Source organism: Selaginella moellendorffii, unplaced genomic scaffold (genome assembly GCF_000143415.4).
Source record: "Selaginella moellendorffii unplaced genomic scaffold, v1.0 SELMOscaffold_12, whole genome shotgun sequence".
Lineage (NCBI taxonomy): Eukaryota > Viridiplantae > Streptophyta > Lycopodiopsida > Selaginellales > Selaginellaceae > Selaginella > Selaginella moellendorffii.
This window is the reverse complement of record NW_003314273.1, coordinates 1,280,753-1,295,407: the sequence shown is the minus strand read 5'-3', so window position 1 is coordinate 1,295,407 and position 14,655 is coordinate 1,280,753. Positions and strand designations below refer to the sequence as shown.

General features: G+C 41.2%; 1 protein-coding gene and 1 pseudogene across 1 annotated transcript in view; one reads left to right on the top strand and one right to left on the bottom strand.

Moving 5' to 3' along the window:
- The window catches only part of LOC9660590 (dynein heavy chain 6, axonemal), a 14,353-nt gene extending 5,036 nt beyond the window's left edge, over positions 1 to 9,317 (bottom strand). Inside the window, exons 1-22 of the mRNA XM_024674466.1 lie at positions 8,852 to 9,317; positions 8,416 to 8,492; positions 7,424 to 8,173; positions 7,023 to 7,112; positions 6,702 to 6,836; positions 6,214 to 6,502; positions 5,889 to 6,159; positions 5,659 to 5,833; positions 5,471 to 5,611; positions 5,287 to 5,417; positions 5,017 to 5,235; positions 4,744 to 4,964; positions 4,526 to 4,694; positions 4,160 to 4,459; positions 3,786 to 4,110; positions 1,818 to 3,732; positions 1,505 to 1,755; positions 1,200 to 1,451; positions 886 to 1,146; positions 533 to 839; positions 83 to 486; positions 5 to 33 (exon numbers count right to left, since the gene is read on the bottom strand). Coding sequence (XP_024530234.1) covers positions 5 to 33; positions 83 to 486; positions 533 to 839; positions 886 to 1,146; positions 1,200 to 1,451; positions 1,505 to 1,755; positions 1,818 to 3,732; positions 3,786 to 4,110; positions 4,160 to 4,459; positions 4,526 to 4,694; positions 4,744 to 4,964; positions 5,017 to 5,235; positions 5,287 to 5,417; positions 5,471 to 5,611; positions 5,659 to 5,833; positions 5,889 to 6,159; positions 6,214 to 6,502; positions 6,702 to 6,836; positions 7,023 to 7,112; positions 7,424 to 8,173; positions 8,416 to 8,492; positions 8,852 to 9,317 — 7,178 coding nt within the window. The remainder of the gene's footprint in view (positions 1 to 4; positions 34 to 82; positions 487 to 532; positions 840 to 885; positions 1,147 to 1,199; positions 1,452 to 1,504; positions 1,756 to 1,817; positions 3,733 to 3,785; positions 4,111 to 4,159; positions 4,460 to 4,525; positions 4,695 to 4,743; positions 4,965 to 5,016; positions 5,236 to 5,286; positions 5,418 to 5,470; positions 5,612 to 5,658; positions 5,834 to 5,888; positions 6,160 to 6,213; positions 6,503 to 6,701; positions 6,837 to 7,022; positions 7,113 to 7,423; positions 8,174 to 8,415; positions 8,493 to 8,851) is intronic.
- A 114-nt stretch (positions 9,318 to 9,431) lies between these two features.
- Positions 9,432 to 11,435, top strand: LOC9659696 (annotated as a pseudogene).
- Positions 11,436 to 14,655: the final 3,220 nt, after the last annotated feature.

Genomic DNA, 14,655 nt, shown 5'->3' with positions numbered 1-14,655 from the left:
CTCTACACAAATTTTGGCAACCTTGGCCCTAATCTGAGTAAAAACTATCAATATAGAAAGGTTTAACATTATTATTTGATACCTCGTCTGAAGACAGATCAACAGGAGCCAAAAAATGTTGACTAACGGACAATAATGCTTCTTCGGGCCACTTGTTGAACCAGTCGATGGTGCAGCAATTGATTAGCGAAGGAAACTGACGGCATCTTGCTCTGAAGGCGTCACCAATAGGACTCATGCATAGCACAACGTGAAGGTTATCCCTTGTGCGGTTTATAAAAGAAGAATATAGGACGTCTTTCGTCTCTGGCAGTCCCAGTTTGCTCACATGCTCACGCATATCTGCCGATATCCGGTCCTTTTCGTCCGAAGCATATAATCCAGGAACCTCTCCAGAATTAAGCAGATTGTTTATATCCTCGACAAACCCCTCATTAACTATTTGTGTGTCGGTGAACAAGAATACGGCTGAGTTGCCTTCGACACCTGAAGGATGAGGCTGAATTATCACTCCTGAAGGACTTACTCTTACCTGTAAGCTTATAGAGCTTCTTGAGATCCTCCCTAAAATCATTCATGTTGTATCCCTTTTTAAGTTCAATCTGAAAGCACTTAAATTCCGCAAGAAATGCTGCAAACCGCGTAAGGCTCTGCTTCCCGGAACCTCCAACACCCACAAGCATAGCGTTTCCTCGAGGTTGCCTTAGTATCCTAGCAATGCGGGAGACATGCTCAATGGCATCCTTAAAAAATACTAGCCTCATGATGTTCGTTGTGGTCATATTGTAGTCCTCCAGATAATCCTTGAAAAGGAGTCCAAGTTTTGGTGGATCTTGAACCTATGATAGATATTTGTTATCTTACTGTCAATTTTATAGTGCTTACCAGCTCATATCTACGATCCTCAGGTGCAACCCCTGGCCTTAAGTAATCTCCATACATCAAAGTCTTATCCTCAAAAACTTCTTTGTGCGTCGCATTTTCTTCAAGGCTTCTCTTCATGAGATCATGGAGCATCTGTGTAAAATAGCTTCTGTCCTCTGCATTGATAAGCCGATCGTGAAACACTCGCATGCACTCATGCACCCACAGGCCACGAAGAGCTTTTTTTGTGTTACAATCGCCAGGCTTAACCATCAGGATGCCCTGCAAAGTCAGACGCTTGTTATATCCAAGGCAGTATTTCCCCAGGACTGCACCTGAAAAACCTTTGACACGTCGCGAAGGTTGAAAGTGTAGTGGGACTTCGCGGGTGTTGGAAGAAGTTCTTGGCTCATTCGGACATAAACTTCGATTGTGCACTCTACTATCGGCTTCTGATATTGCTTGCATTCTGCAGAGAAGAGCTGCAAGAATCCACCTAAAATGGCACCAAAGATGGTGCGTAAAGCAGTCTCCGAGGGAGGTTGAACACATAACATTGTAAAGTGCCTGAAGTATCTAGGCGTAACCTGCAAGGGAGGGCTCAGATGGAAAATAACATAAAGGACTTTTTATGACTCACTTCGTTCCTTCCACCCCCTGGGGGTGCACATGCAGAGACTAAAGTCATATCCTCAATGTCCTTCCAAAATAACTGCAGCCGGTCATAAAATCCTTTAAAGTCAAGGAACTGCCGGAGAAGCTCAATGGGAGGTTGAGCTCCATAGCGTTCCTTTGCTGGCATGTTAACATCATCAACAAAGCAAACAATTTTTTTCCCGACTGGTGCTCCATATCGCGTTTTCCGCTTTTTTTCTAGTTTACTTTCAATAGCTTCCTACAGGAAAAACCAAGGTTGAGGACAGTCATAACTAATGAAAAGAAAGAAAATGTGCCTGCCTGGGTAGCAATACTCGTTGTCTGAGCACTGAAGTTAAGAACTATCGACACATAGTTTTTGTTTTCACGTAACCTATTCAAAAGGTCGTAAATAATAGCACTCTTTCCTGCTCCAGAGACGCCCTGAAACAACACTGCTCGATCTACCTCCAAATTTACTTCCATCAAAAAGCCCATCCTCGTGCTGTCTTGAGTAGGCACCATGAGCGTAAAAAAAGGAGCTCCTGGGGTGAACTTGAACTTGGGTACAATATCGTCCCAGGGTGCAAAATTTTGTTCCTTCATGCTGACAAAGTATTCAAAAACACTTCCTCCGCCGGGGAAAGATGCAAGGACTTCCATCTCGGCTCGATAAAAAACGTCAAACTTATCAACACAAAGATGGTTTATGTTGCCTCCAATCGCCCACACGAACGAAAAGGCAAATATTTTGTTGATTGCTGGCCCAACTAACTCCATGTTTGCCTTTAAGTTAAGTTGCCTCGCTGGATGAACCAGGGCCTGAAAGAAGCAGCAACAGCTCGTAACAATATTAATATCAACGGAAGAAATGTTTTCCATGCACTCTACTCGTAGAAATTTGAGTCCCATGTCAACATACGTATCGAAATTTTTCCATATAAGCTCGGTAACAGGCTCTGGAATGTCTTCAGGTGTGACGTTCCAAGCTTTGGGCAATCTCTGCATCCACGACATGACATATGGACGCCATCCAAGCTCTTCAGGAGGGACATAAACCATCCCACATCTACTCACAGTTGCAGGAGATGCCACAGCCAGGTCCTGTACTTCAAACAACATTCTCATTGTGGTCGGATTTAATTTAATACGTTCTCCGTTGGGCAGACACAAAATACAGTTGTCGTCAAGTACGGTGTTCATGTTTTCTATCCATATGGCATCAACTGGCCCATCAAAAACAACCCACTTTCTCTCCATCGTTGTATCAGCCACGCACATTCTCATTATTGTACTGGCAAGACCATCAGTCCACTCGTTTGTCATAAGGTTGTACTCTCCATAGAGCTCACCCATCTTTATACACTTGGGATTGAGAACGTAAGAGTGAGTGATTTGAAATGATTGGTTCGTATGCTTCGCAATCCGGAGCTTGGTCATAGCTAACTGTAGTGTTTTGTAGCACGAAGTTTTGCCTCCACCTGTGGGACCGACAGCCATCACCCCAAATCTCACATTCATTGTCTCATACAGCTGAATGACCTTAATAACATAAGCTGGTACTGGTTGAAGTCCAGCTTCTACTAGACACTTCTCAATAGAGGCCTGGAGATCGCCAAAATCTTGTTCTGGGATGACCACTCCAGGGAAAAGGTCGCTAATAATAGCAAGAAAAAGATGAACGTCCTGAGCTAGAAACTTGGGAAGGTTACTGTCCTTAAATGCACGAATTAGAACGACGTCCTCGTCCAGAGTGGGATTTGCTCTTTTCAGAGACCCTGCCATCACAAGCACTGACTTGACGGCCCTCATTCCAAAATCATAATGGTCTTGCTGGCTAAGCTGTTCGCTAGAGAGCTTGTAGAGCTTCACCATTTTTCTAGACAGTATCTTGGCGTTTGCAAATCCTTCAGAAAAGAGCATTACCTCCGCAACTAGTGCATAGTCCGGAATCATCATTGAAACGGGTCTGAATAACACTTTCAAGTTGTCCGGCAGCTCTGTCCTGCCGGCATATCCCGGATTCATAGTGATAAATACACCGCAAGTGGGCAAAAGCTTTATTTCACGTCCTTCAAAGTTGAAACGGGTAACACCTGCCTTAAGAGCGTTCTGTATTGTCAATAGCTGTTGTGCCACCACAGACAGCACTTCAATGTCGATCCGATTGAACTCGTCAAAGCAGGCCCATGCTCCACATTGTGCAAGACCAGCAAAAAACTTGCCCATGAACTAAAGGGAAAATAACCAGAAGTTAAGAAAAAATGAGTGAAAGGAGGTTTCACCTTGTAATCCAAGTTGTCACCGCAATTAAAAACTACACACTGAATGCCAAGAGCTTTTCCGAGATCTTTTGTTGTTTCTGTTTTACCAGTGCCGGCTGGTCCTGCTGGAGCCCCACCAAGCTTTAAGTGCAATGCACCGGTCAATGTCATGTAGCAGCGGTCGGTCAACGGAGTGATGACAAGCCTCGGTTGGGCCCCCAGATACTCGTAGGCGTAAATAAATCTAGCATTCGTCTGGCGCACAATGCAATCGTCCAAAATGTCATCCCAATAGTAGCGTAGTTGCATTTGCCACCCAAAGTCTGTGAACTTGAAGATTTTGTTTCTGCATCAATAATCGAATGTTTTGAAAGCTAATCATTAGACAATCTTACATGACCATGTCGTCAACAATATCCCGAGCATGCACATCTATTGTAATAAGAGCTGTTAATATCCTTCTTTCAAGTGGTAAAAGCTCGCCCCTTACAAGCTCGGACAAATCCTCCAACTGTTTAATACACTTATCCTTAAATTTGCCGAGTGTGCCTTCCACGTCCTCTGCATTCAAACATGACTCTACACCATGGCACCAGTAAATTGAACTTATCATAATCACTAGCTGCGCTGGATGCTTTAGTACCCATACTTTCCTTTCCTTTTTAGCATAATCCATGTGTGCAAGCTTTGCCATTCTATAAGAAACAGTCTCAAGTCAACCAAAGAGGCACATTTCCGTGTTGGCAAAAGGTGAAGCAAACCTGCGGAGACTGGTAACCATGTTTTGCTCCACTGATGTTAGCCAATTTTCCACGTTTCCACGGGCTTTAAGGTTCCTTCCAAGTAATATTCTTTCGCCTTCACTCGAAATCATTGCGTATATATCGATACTTTTTGGATCTTCACCAAAATCAAGGCGTCTAATGCCGTCTGCAAAGAACTCATGTCAAGCTATTCTACTTCGACAAAGAGATACTACCAAAGCACTTCGACATGTGTGGTTGAACGGCTTGGACGTTTCGTGTTTGTGCAAGTATTTCCAGTAATTCATCGTTTGACAAGAAATAAAATCGTGGAAATGCCATGCGTTTAGTTTCAAGATAGTCCTCCAAATTTTTTTGTATTTTTTCAAGTGTTTCATTACTCTTTTGAAATGTTTCTAAAATAATGGGTGTTGAACCTGCTTGAAGAGCAGTTGGTCTGCCACAAAGTACAAACATTAATGTGACCATTAACAGAGAACCACTGATACCTATCGTGAGTTCGTTTCATAATTTCTTTAAACTGCTTATCAACAGCAATGAATGCCTTGCTCTCATTCGGAAGCTGCCTTTGAATATCTGGAGCACTAAATATGCTCTCTAAATACATCCACTGCTTTTGACAATCCATCCATTCATCAAGAACTTTTCCAAAATGTTTAAGCTGATTTTCAAGTTTTTCCACTTCGGTCCGTATTCCTGCAACGTATCTGAGGTGGATCTATGGATAAGTTATTTCTAAAATCAAAGACAATGTATACCTAGAGGATGTAACGGTGTTCATGGTGACCATTGAATCCTCGAGTGCAACAATAACCTCATCAACTCCTCCAAGAACGTAGACATCCTTCATTTCTTTGTACGGTTTCACAACGAACTCGATGCTTGTCCACTGGAAATGCTTTCGTTAGCATCAATGTCCGCTATAAAGGAGTCAAAAACTACCTTTTGTTGCACTTTTTGAAGCAGCTCTTCTAATGCTGCTTCTTGCGTGGCTTCATTGGATATATTACCAATAGCCCCTTTATGCTCCATAACTTTCAAGTCCAGAAGCTTTCCCAGCGTAAAAGTTGCGTCCCTAACAAGCTGTTTGTTCGTGAATTATCAGTTCCATAAGAATCGTTTAGATGTACCTTTTGACCAAGCTCGTTTTCAATTTTCTTATAATGCCTATCCTTCAGTGCTTTGTTCCTGAGATTTTGTATCACAGGCAGTGTCAGCCGAAACTCGTCCACTATACTCCTCAGGCGACCAACCACTTTGTTAGGCAGGAGTCCTCTTTCGAGCTTGACCGATAATTTAGAGTACCTGAATTTCATCAAAACTTATAAAAAATTTAATTTGAAGACAACAGAAAGGCTACTTTGTTATAATCTCCTCGAGCTCTTCAACGTCGAGTCTCTCAAAATGAATCGACGACCACTGTTGTGATTTGATTCCCAAATCCTCAAGACCTGCCCATAAAGCATGTTTCATTTCAACTTCGTCAACAACATCGTGAAGCTCATCCCATCGTGTCTCTTCCACCTGAAAAATTTTCTGATAATTATTGATCTTTTGAAAGTGAGCTTTCTTGGCTCCAATATCCCTTGACAACTTTCGTACGTATGCCAAAACCGCCTCCATTTCAGAGCCTGCATATCATAGGATTACAAATGGTCAGAAGAACCAGTCAAATCCATGCGTACTGTCGTTCAGAATCATGTCATCTTGGGCTTCTTGTTTAATAGCTGCAACGTCTATCTTAAGTTGGTCTAGCTGTTTCAGAAGTTCAGCGCTGAAAATCTTCACGTTGTCAACCTTTCCTTCTTCAGCAGAAACCATGGCATCTTTGCAGGCATTAAAATCAGCTGCCATCATTTGATATGATGCATATTCTAGCTCGGGAACCGGGACCTTATATTCGTCCATGAGCTGATAGTAGCCCTTGATAACTGAAAATCTTTCTTCATTGAAATCAACTCTCTCTTGCATAGTCTGGCCGAGAAGCACAGCTGTTATAGTGGTAATAATGTCTTTACAAAACAGAGTACCTGAAGAAAACTAGCAATTTCTACAAAATCGTCAACCTTCAGGGGTTTGACAAGAAGCTTCTTTGTGGCGTTGTGTATCTCCCCAATAAAGTCCTGCAAACCAAATGACACGATAGAATTTTCATGAAGCTTGTTGGTAATACCTGATATAGTCGAAATCCCAGTTGAGGAAGCAAAGTAAACACTGCTTGAAGTGCTCTTTGAGGGGAAGGAAGAAGCTGACTTTTTAGTTTAACGTTACTGACACGTAGGATACCCTGAAACATATCTGAAATGCACTGGTTACAACCAATGCAGAACTAGCACCCACCACGTCATTGTAGGATGGAAGTGCATTGATGTCCTGAATTTGTTGTAAGAACAAGTCCATGTCGGAACGAAAAACTTCTATGTCTCGTTTCTTCTCTTTCAGCTGATAAATATACCAATTGGCACTCTAGAAAACATTTGCAAACCCTACCCACCTCGTGCTCCATTTTTCCAATACTAAAGCTCTTATTGTGCACATAAAGCTCCACAAACATGGAATATTCCAGGTTTCGTTGTTCCGCATCCTGCAAAGAAGCTTTCAGGTTTTGTACTGAATGCTAGATATGCATTTGTGACCTGGTATGCAAGGTTAATGGAAGTATTTATTCCGCCACTGGCGCTGTTAACTTCGCTTTCACCAATGAGATCCATGTACGTGGATGGGTTGTCCCCAATCTCCATGTTACCTTTTTCCACAACGTCATCAAGATCGGGAATATAGATCAGCCTTTTAAGGGATTTGATTCTTCTGACAATACTTCGAAGATGATGTCCGAGCTGCAGTTAAAAAAGGTATTAGCACTGCTGTTAATAATATATTTTACAAGCGTCTTGCCTTCTGCTCAAAAGTTGCATATGAAGGCAATAAAAGAATCTCGTCAGCTTCCAAGACAAGATCCACCTCGTACACAGTTACGCTGATGGGTGGGTTCTTTGTTGCGAAACCTGTGGCAGATCCTCGCCTCTTTAGAGGAGATGCCTCGTTTTGATTCGGAAGTGGCACCATGTGCTTAACAGTAGAATGAGCCACCCTGTACATAAGCTCGCCCGTGGATTTTAATAGAATTCCTCGAAGCATGTCACTGATCATGTAGTCCACAAGCCGCAAGAAGTTCAAAAGCCTAAACTTGGCATTTCTTTTTGCTGCCGCAATTGCAAACTTGAACCTCTCTTGATTCTCCTTCTCTTCCATCTGTTTTTCTTTGTCCATTTTCCACTTTGCTGCTACGCTTGCTAGTTTAGCCCCTGAGCTTCTTTTCTTAGAAGGTGCCGGTCCACTTGTACCCTCCCCTGATATTGTTGCTGGCAGACTGTCAGTTTCAATATGTTGGCGTCCCATGATTTCTTCATCGATAAGACTAAGAGATGCACAACAACCATCCTTGAGCGTTGTCATTATATCGCATGCAACCTGTGGGAAGGCTACATTGCATTGTTTACATGTGGACACGAGAAAAATAACCTGTTGAAATTTCTTGGTTAACTCATCACGTTGCGATTCTTGCACTTGAACATACTGCTGCAGTGTATATGGATTTTCGTTGTCAAGCTTATAATACCGCAGCGGATCAAGATCTACCAGCATCTGCAATAACAAAAGAGCAAAATATAGTCACACTCTTAATCTGATCGCTGAATATTACCTCACGAACTCTCAAAAGGACCTTTTGCAAAACAATGTTGATTGTGAATAGCTGTTTTTTCAACGATTTTTTTGAGACGCCCTGGACCTTTCTTCTTACAAAATGTCTCCAGATTGCAAAGCTTTTCCATAATTTGTACTGCAGTTATAATTTAACCAAATGATCGCAATGTTGGCAGTCGTACCTGTCGAAACACATTGAGTTTCATAACACATTTATAAGATGCATACTCTTGCTCCCATTCGTGCAGCTGAGAAAATTCTGCATATGAATTGAGATCTTAAGTGAACATTTGCAGAAGAAGGGATTTTCACCTGCATCGGTATCTCTAAACAATGTCACTCCTGCACCGCTCATTGTATAATAGTAAGGGCTATCAAGCTCATTATGACTCACAATTTGAAGTTCATAGGGGTCAAATGCTGAAGAAGCGCAATTTTTTGACGGCTGCAAGTAAACAAACTCTGGATAGTCTGGATTTCCTTTCAGGAGCTCTGTTTTGACAGACAGTGAAGGAATCTTGAAGCATGAGAATCAAAAGCTAAAAAGGATACGGAGAAAAGGCATCCATTCATAAAAAGACCCGGTTTCTTGTCCTGGAAATGCTTCAGCGAATCTACCTCTCTTGCTCTTCCATGAAACTGAGCCACCGGTCATTGGACGTTTCTGGGACCGTCTAGGAGATGAACATCTACTGCTCATTGGACTGGTTGGACCACGGACAGGACACCAGGAATCCATTGAAATATTTTCACTGCTGCTGGTGCCCTGCCGATGTTTTTCCCAAAAGTCTAAATGATGACTTTTAGATGCAGGACCACTGCTTGCACTTCGAGCTCTTCGTGCAATAAGTTCTGGAATAAGATCTGCAGGTATCCCGTGGCTGCTCATTTTTGTCTTTTTCATATCCTCGAAATCGGGGGTTAACGCTTTCTTGCTCATGAATTGAATGCCTTTGACTTCCTTCTGAACAATGGTAAGCTCAGCATACTGTGGCTCCATAGTTTTAGCCCGTTTCAGTCTTAGGCTTTCGTGTTGTCCAAGATAGAGCCTCAACTTCATGTTGCCTGCGTCTGCATCGGCCATTGGTGTTCTGGAAGGGACACCCTAACAACATTAATCAAGGAAGAAAACCCTAGGGTAATCTGCTGAAACGTTGTCGGAGTCTCACCGTTTTATGGTCGTGATAATTTTTGTAGCATGGAAATTGTCACGTCTGGAGCGGGCTCGGCAACCTTAAACAGCCTAAGCCAACTTTCTTCGCCATCTAGTGTAGAGATTCAGCCATTTTATGTTTCCACTGACAATTATCTACTTGAAGCAAGGGCACTGGAGAAATCACAGCTCAAACAGAAAAAGAAAAATGACAATCAGTGCCGGGTATCTGAAAGGGAAACCTTTGCATCTAAGCTCGGGGCTACCAGATGGTCAGAAGAACTAAAACGGGTATACATTGTCAGCAGCTTTGTTCTCTTTATCATAATGGTGTTTCAGGACATGGTGGAAATAGATTTGCATATTGCGAAAGAAATGGAAAAGTTGAAAGTGGTAACAGTACTTCCAGTAGAGCACTATCACAAAAACAAGGTAGCTGTCTATGACTGTTCAAATATGCATGCTCAGTCAATGTCCTTACCAGGAAAATATAACAGAGTTTGTATACAAAAAACGAGAGATTTTTCTTGCACAGATGAGCTTGGATACTAAAAGAACGGAAATTCGAAAACTGGAAGACAAAATTTTTCAAAGGGAAGAGGTATTGTTAACGGTGTAAAAATTTTCTTGAAATTTAAGGCTGCTCCTAGGCGCTAAGAAAAAGTGAGAACATGCTTGCAGAAGACAGCATAGAGTTCGACACCTTCTTAAAGAACAATGATGAGAAGGTGATAAGTGGATTTATGTTTTGAGCCATAATAAGTTCTAAAATCCAGGTACAAGAAGCTCTCAAAAGGGCAGAATATCAAACGAAGTTGAAGCAAGACAAGGTATATGTTCAAATGACTAATGCTATATAATGTTCTTTGCCTTAGGTTGCAGAGGCTGCTAGGTTGCAAGCTACTACTGCACATTTGAAGAGGGATCTCAGTAAAGTTCGTGAATGTCTTAGAAATAAAAAAGGCTCTAATAGGTTTGCAGTATCAAGACCAACTGGAAGACTGCAAGAAATACAAAGACTTCCTAGTTGGAGTCACTCCGAAAGAATGGCTAATTGATATTCAAGACAAGCCAATTGCACCCTCTGGTAAGGTGATCCAATTTGCAGACTTATCAACAGTGATTTCAACGTAGACACTCCGGAAGAGAGAATGTACTTCCAAAGACCTGGCCAAGTAAACAATGTCTATTTCTTTTACCTCATTGCACATTGTTTGTGTAGCTTTTGGAGGCATTCAACAACTTGGAAGTAAAAAACCTGACACTAATGCAAGATTGCCAAGACAGTGAGAAGGCACTTGAAGATCTCAGGAACAAGCTTCGTGAGACACGTGATGCAAATGATTCAAAAATTACAAATCTTCGTACCCAGCTAGAGGTGCATCCATGGTCTCGTATATTCACATACTGAACACGTAAAATTCTGCAATTTCATCAGAATCTAACCGCATCACTGAAAGCTGAGGATGAGTTGCACGCCGGTCTTCATGACAAGATCAAAGTGATTATGGTTGACCGCAAATCCGAATATACATCTGAAGAGATTGCTGAGAAGGTAACTGAAGTGTATGGCAGGTGTGGGTTTGAACTTGACTCATCGTTAGGAGTGATACAGATGCTAACAAACATTGAGGTACATAAGTCGTGTAAGTCACATGTCACTGCTAAGCAACATTTTTGCCTACAGTCAAGGCTGGAAGAGAATGTTCTGCAGCTAGAAGGTGCTCCAAATGATCTGATTGAGCAAACAGAAAAAGTTAGAGAAAAGGAACGGCGCTTGCATGTGAGATTTGCAAGATTGGAAAAGGCAAGGCTTGAGCAGGAACGTAGAGCTTTGAAAAGCCTTGAACGTTCTCAGGTATTGTTCTTGCTTCCATCATTGTGGAGTTTCCAAAACACGTTTTCACTGATTAGGCTCCCGTGCACAAGCGAACAGGGAAGCCCATAATGTTCAGGTCCGTCCTTGTGAAGAATAGGAAGGAAAAAGCTACAGCATCTGAGAACGATGAAGAAAATGCACTAGAAGGCTTTTTGGAGAGAGCTTATTAAATTTTGTGAGAAATATAGTGGTCATTTATTTCTCCATTAAAAGCTAAGATGCAGAAACTGGTACAGAGCCAAATTGTAGAGGATCGCACTCCTTCATTCCTTATCAAACTGTACTTTTAACGGCTTTGTGAGTTCGTCCTCAAGTCAAGTTCGAAGTTCAAGTATATTACTTATTGTCAGGGTATCTGTGGATCAGCTGCAGCAACTGATCCTTGGTGTTCAAAAGCCATTTTAATATATGGCATTTGGATGTAAATTCTGGGATGGTTTGTGTAAGAATACTATGAATTTTAGGGCTGTGGCATCTGAAGCTGTTAGGTTGCACACAAGCATATCCCATGAGTATATAAAGCATATTCCTCGGGTGTAGCATATAGAGCATAGTTGAATATAATGTTGTAAAGAGATCCTTTGATATCAACCACAACTTCCCCACATTTTATCTTTCTAGACAGAGATAGGAATCCTCTTAGCATGCTTGATTTTTAGATGTAGAGAGAACAGTGATAGAAGATAATATAAGCAACTAAAGAGAATTTCTTAAGAGATGATCCATAAGGGTTTAAATACAAAAGAAAAAGGGTCATGAACAAAAGTACTCCCTTTTTTAATTGTTAAAGTTTTTGGGATATTTAGAGTTATTTTTGGGATATTTTGGATTAAATGTCTTTGCGTTTGATTAGTACTGTACTTGGAAACTTTAAATTCAAGAGCTTACAATGGAGATTTCTCTTTATTCCTTTACTATAGAGGTGATTTATTGACTAGGTCTTGTTTAGAGTCATGATGCTGGCAGTAGAAGAGGAATTAGAAAGGGATTCTTCCTGTATTATCTTTTTGAGGTCTAGGGTTTTCTTAGAAATCTACATGTGATGATTTAGAAGAAAAGGGTGGAGAGATTTGATCATTTTTCTTGAGTTGCAGCTTCCTGCTCAGCAGCATGTCCTGAGCTTTCATAGAAAGGGATGCAATCAGGTTTCTAGAGGTGAGATTTTAGGGTTCTTAGTAGAGGAACTAGGCTTTGGGAGAAGCACAATTCCATCACATCCTTGATCACTCACAAAGAAGACCTCATTCATCAGCTTCTCATCACCTAAATCTTTGCTACTTGATAATCTAGTTCCAAAGCACATGGTTCCAATGGACTTAGACCCATAGCAAGTGTTGCAAATGACATCCCATCCTGCCACAGCAATCAATCAATACAGTGTTACCTTGTTGATCAAACAAAGAGGATCCTCTAGATGCTTAATGTCATAAACCTTTGCTCCAGACATAGTACTTTTTTATCAATATGTAGGGGTAGAATGCTTTATGTTGGTTGGACTTGTTTTCACTTGTAAGGCAATGAAGTTTTGCAATTTTGGAGACTCAATTTGGAATATTTTGAGCTGATCTTGACATAGGCTACATGATGGTAGAGCTAGAGTCTTACAAGATGTAGCCTAGAGAGTTTATCCATGAGTACAACAGTAACTTCAAGGAGTAACTACACAAGTTTGAGTAGTCAAGTGTGGATTGCACTAGTCAACAACATCTGGAGCTGGATGAACTTCTGTATACTGGCCAGAATTCTCATAGTAATGGGCCAGTAAAATAATATAAAACACATCATGAAAACTTGATATCTCCTTTAGAAGCTTCAACTGATAGGATATGTCACCAATTTGCTTTAGCACTCAATATAGACCAACATAACTTGGTAATAGCTTATAGGACAAAGACCCCTTTACATGTAAGGATAACTACACCTGGTCTCCCACCTAAGAAGTTACGCCCAGCAATGTTGATCCTTATCATGTCGATACCTATCCTGAGCTTTGCCCATCACCTCAGTAGCCCTAGACCAACCTTGGTGCAGTTGCTCTACATAAGTTTCAATGGCTGGGACCAAAACCTCAGACATTGGTTTCAGAACAACAATTTGTTGAGGAACCCTATGAGCATTTCTTTGTAGCATCTCCCATAGAGAACAACCAATAGCATGTGAACTGTGTTCTTATAACAGATTTCTACTATGTCCAAATGCTCAACATAGTCATGTTGTTTTACCATAACATAGTACCGTAAATAATCCTCAACCTAAGCATTCATGCATTTAGTCTGCCCATCTATTTAAAGATGATAAGTTGTACTAAACTTCAACTTAGTACCAAAAAACTAGAACAATATGCCCCAAAACTTCCTAGTAAATCTCAAATCCTTAACCAAGATCTCTCTTTGGGAAGACCATAAACCGATACTACTTAATGGAAAAAGAGCTTAGCCATTTGTTTTGCCATTTTTTTTGCATTCACTGTTGAATGAAGTGTGCAATCTTCGACAACCAATCTAAACCACTATTAAAGTACCATAACCCTAGACTTTGGTAAGCAAGTGACAAAGTCAAGTATCACACTCTAAAATGGCCATGTTTATGCTAGAATGCACTACAACTTCCTAGCTTTCTTCTCAATTCTTCACTTACACTGCTAGTAGGTAGGGCAAGAATTGATATAATCTGCTACATACCTTCCATACAAGATAAAAAAAATCCCTTTTTCAACAAGGCAAGAGTCTTTTATTTATTGCCATCTCTTATTGCCAAAACATCACGATGTTCCCACATAAACAATTGTTGTAAGTCCTTAGATAGAAGATTTTTCTTGCTTATAAATAAGCTTATTGTATGCTCCCTAGTTTGGAATTTTTGGAAGGTCACCCAGCCCAATACTATTCAAACCCAAAAACTCTTAACCTCAATTATCCCAAAATCTTTAACCCATTGGAAAAGGGGGTGAACTCTTATTTATAAGCCCTTTCCCTCTATATGTAAACCCTATGAATCATCTCTTGAGTCATTCTTTTTGCTTGCTAACAATCCATCACGCTTCCCTGCAAGTTCACACCCTCGTGAATGGAAGCTCTTCTAAGAGCCCCGCTCTCTTGACACCTCGGGTTGAGCGCAGCTGGAGCAAACTAAACTTGCCAGATGTCAATCAACATGTGGTACGATTCCCTTAGCCAACTAACAGAGTCGGAGCCAAAACCGCTATGATACCAAATGTAAGCTCATAAGTTTGGATTTCTCGGGAGGTCACGCAGCCCAGTACTATTCAAACCCAAAGAGGTTTAACCTCAATTATCCTAAGACCCTTAACCAATTGGAAAAGAGGTAAAGCCTTCAAGCCCTAACTTAGTGGTAGTGTTGACAAACACGGCTGTGGATTGAAAAGAATTT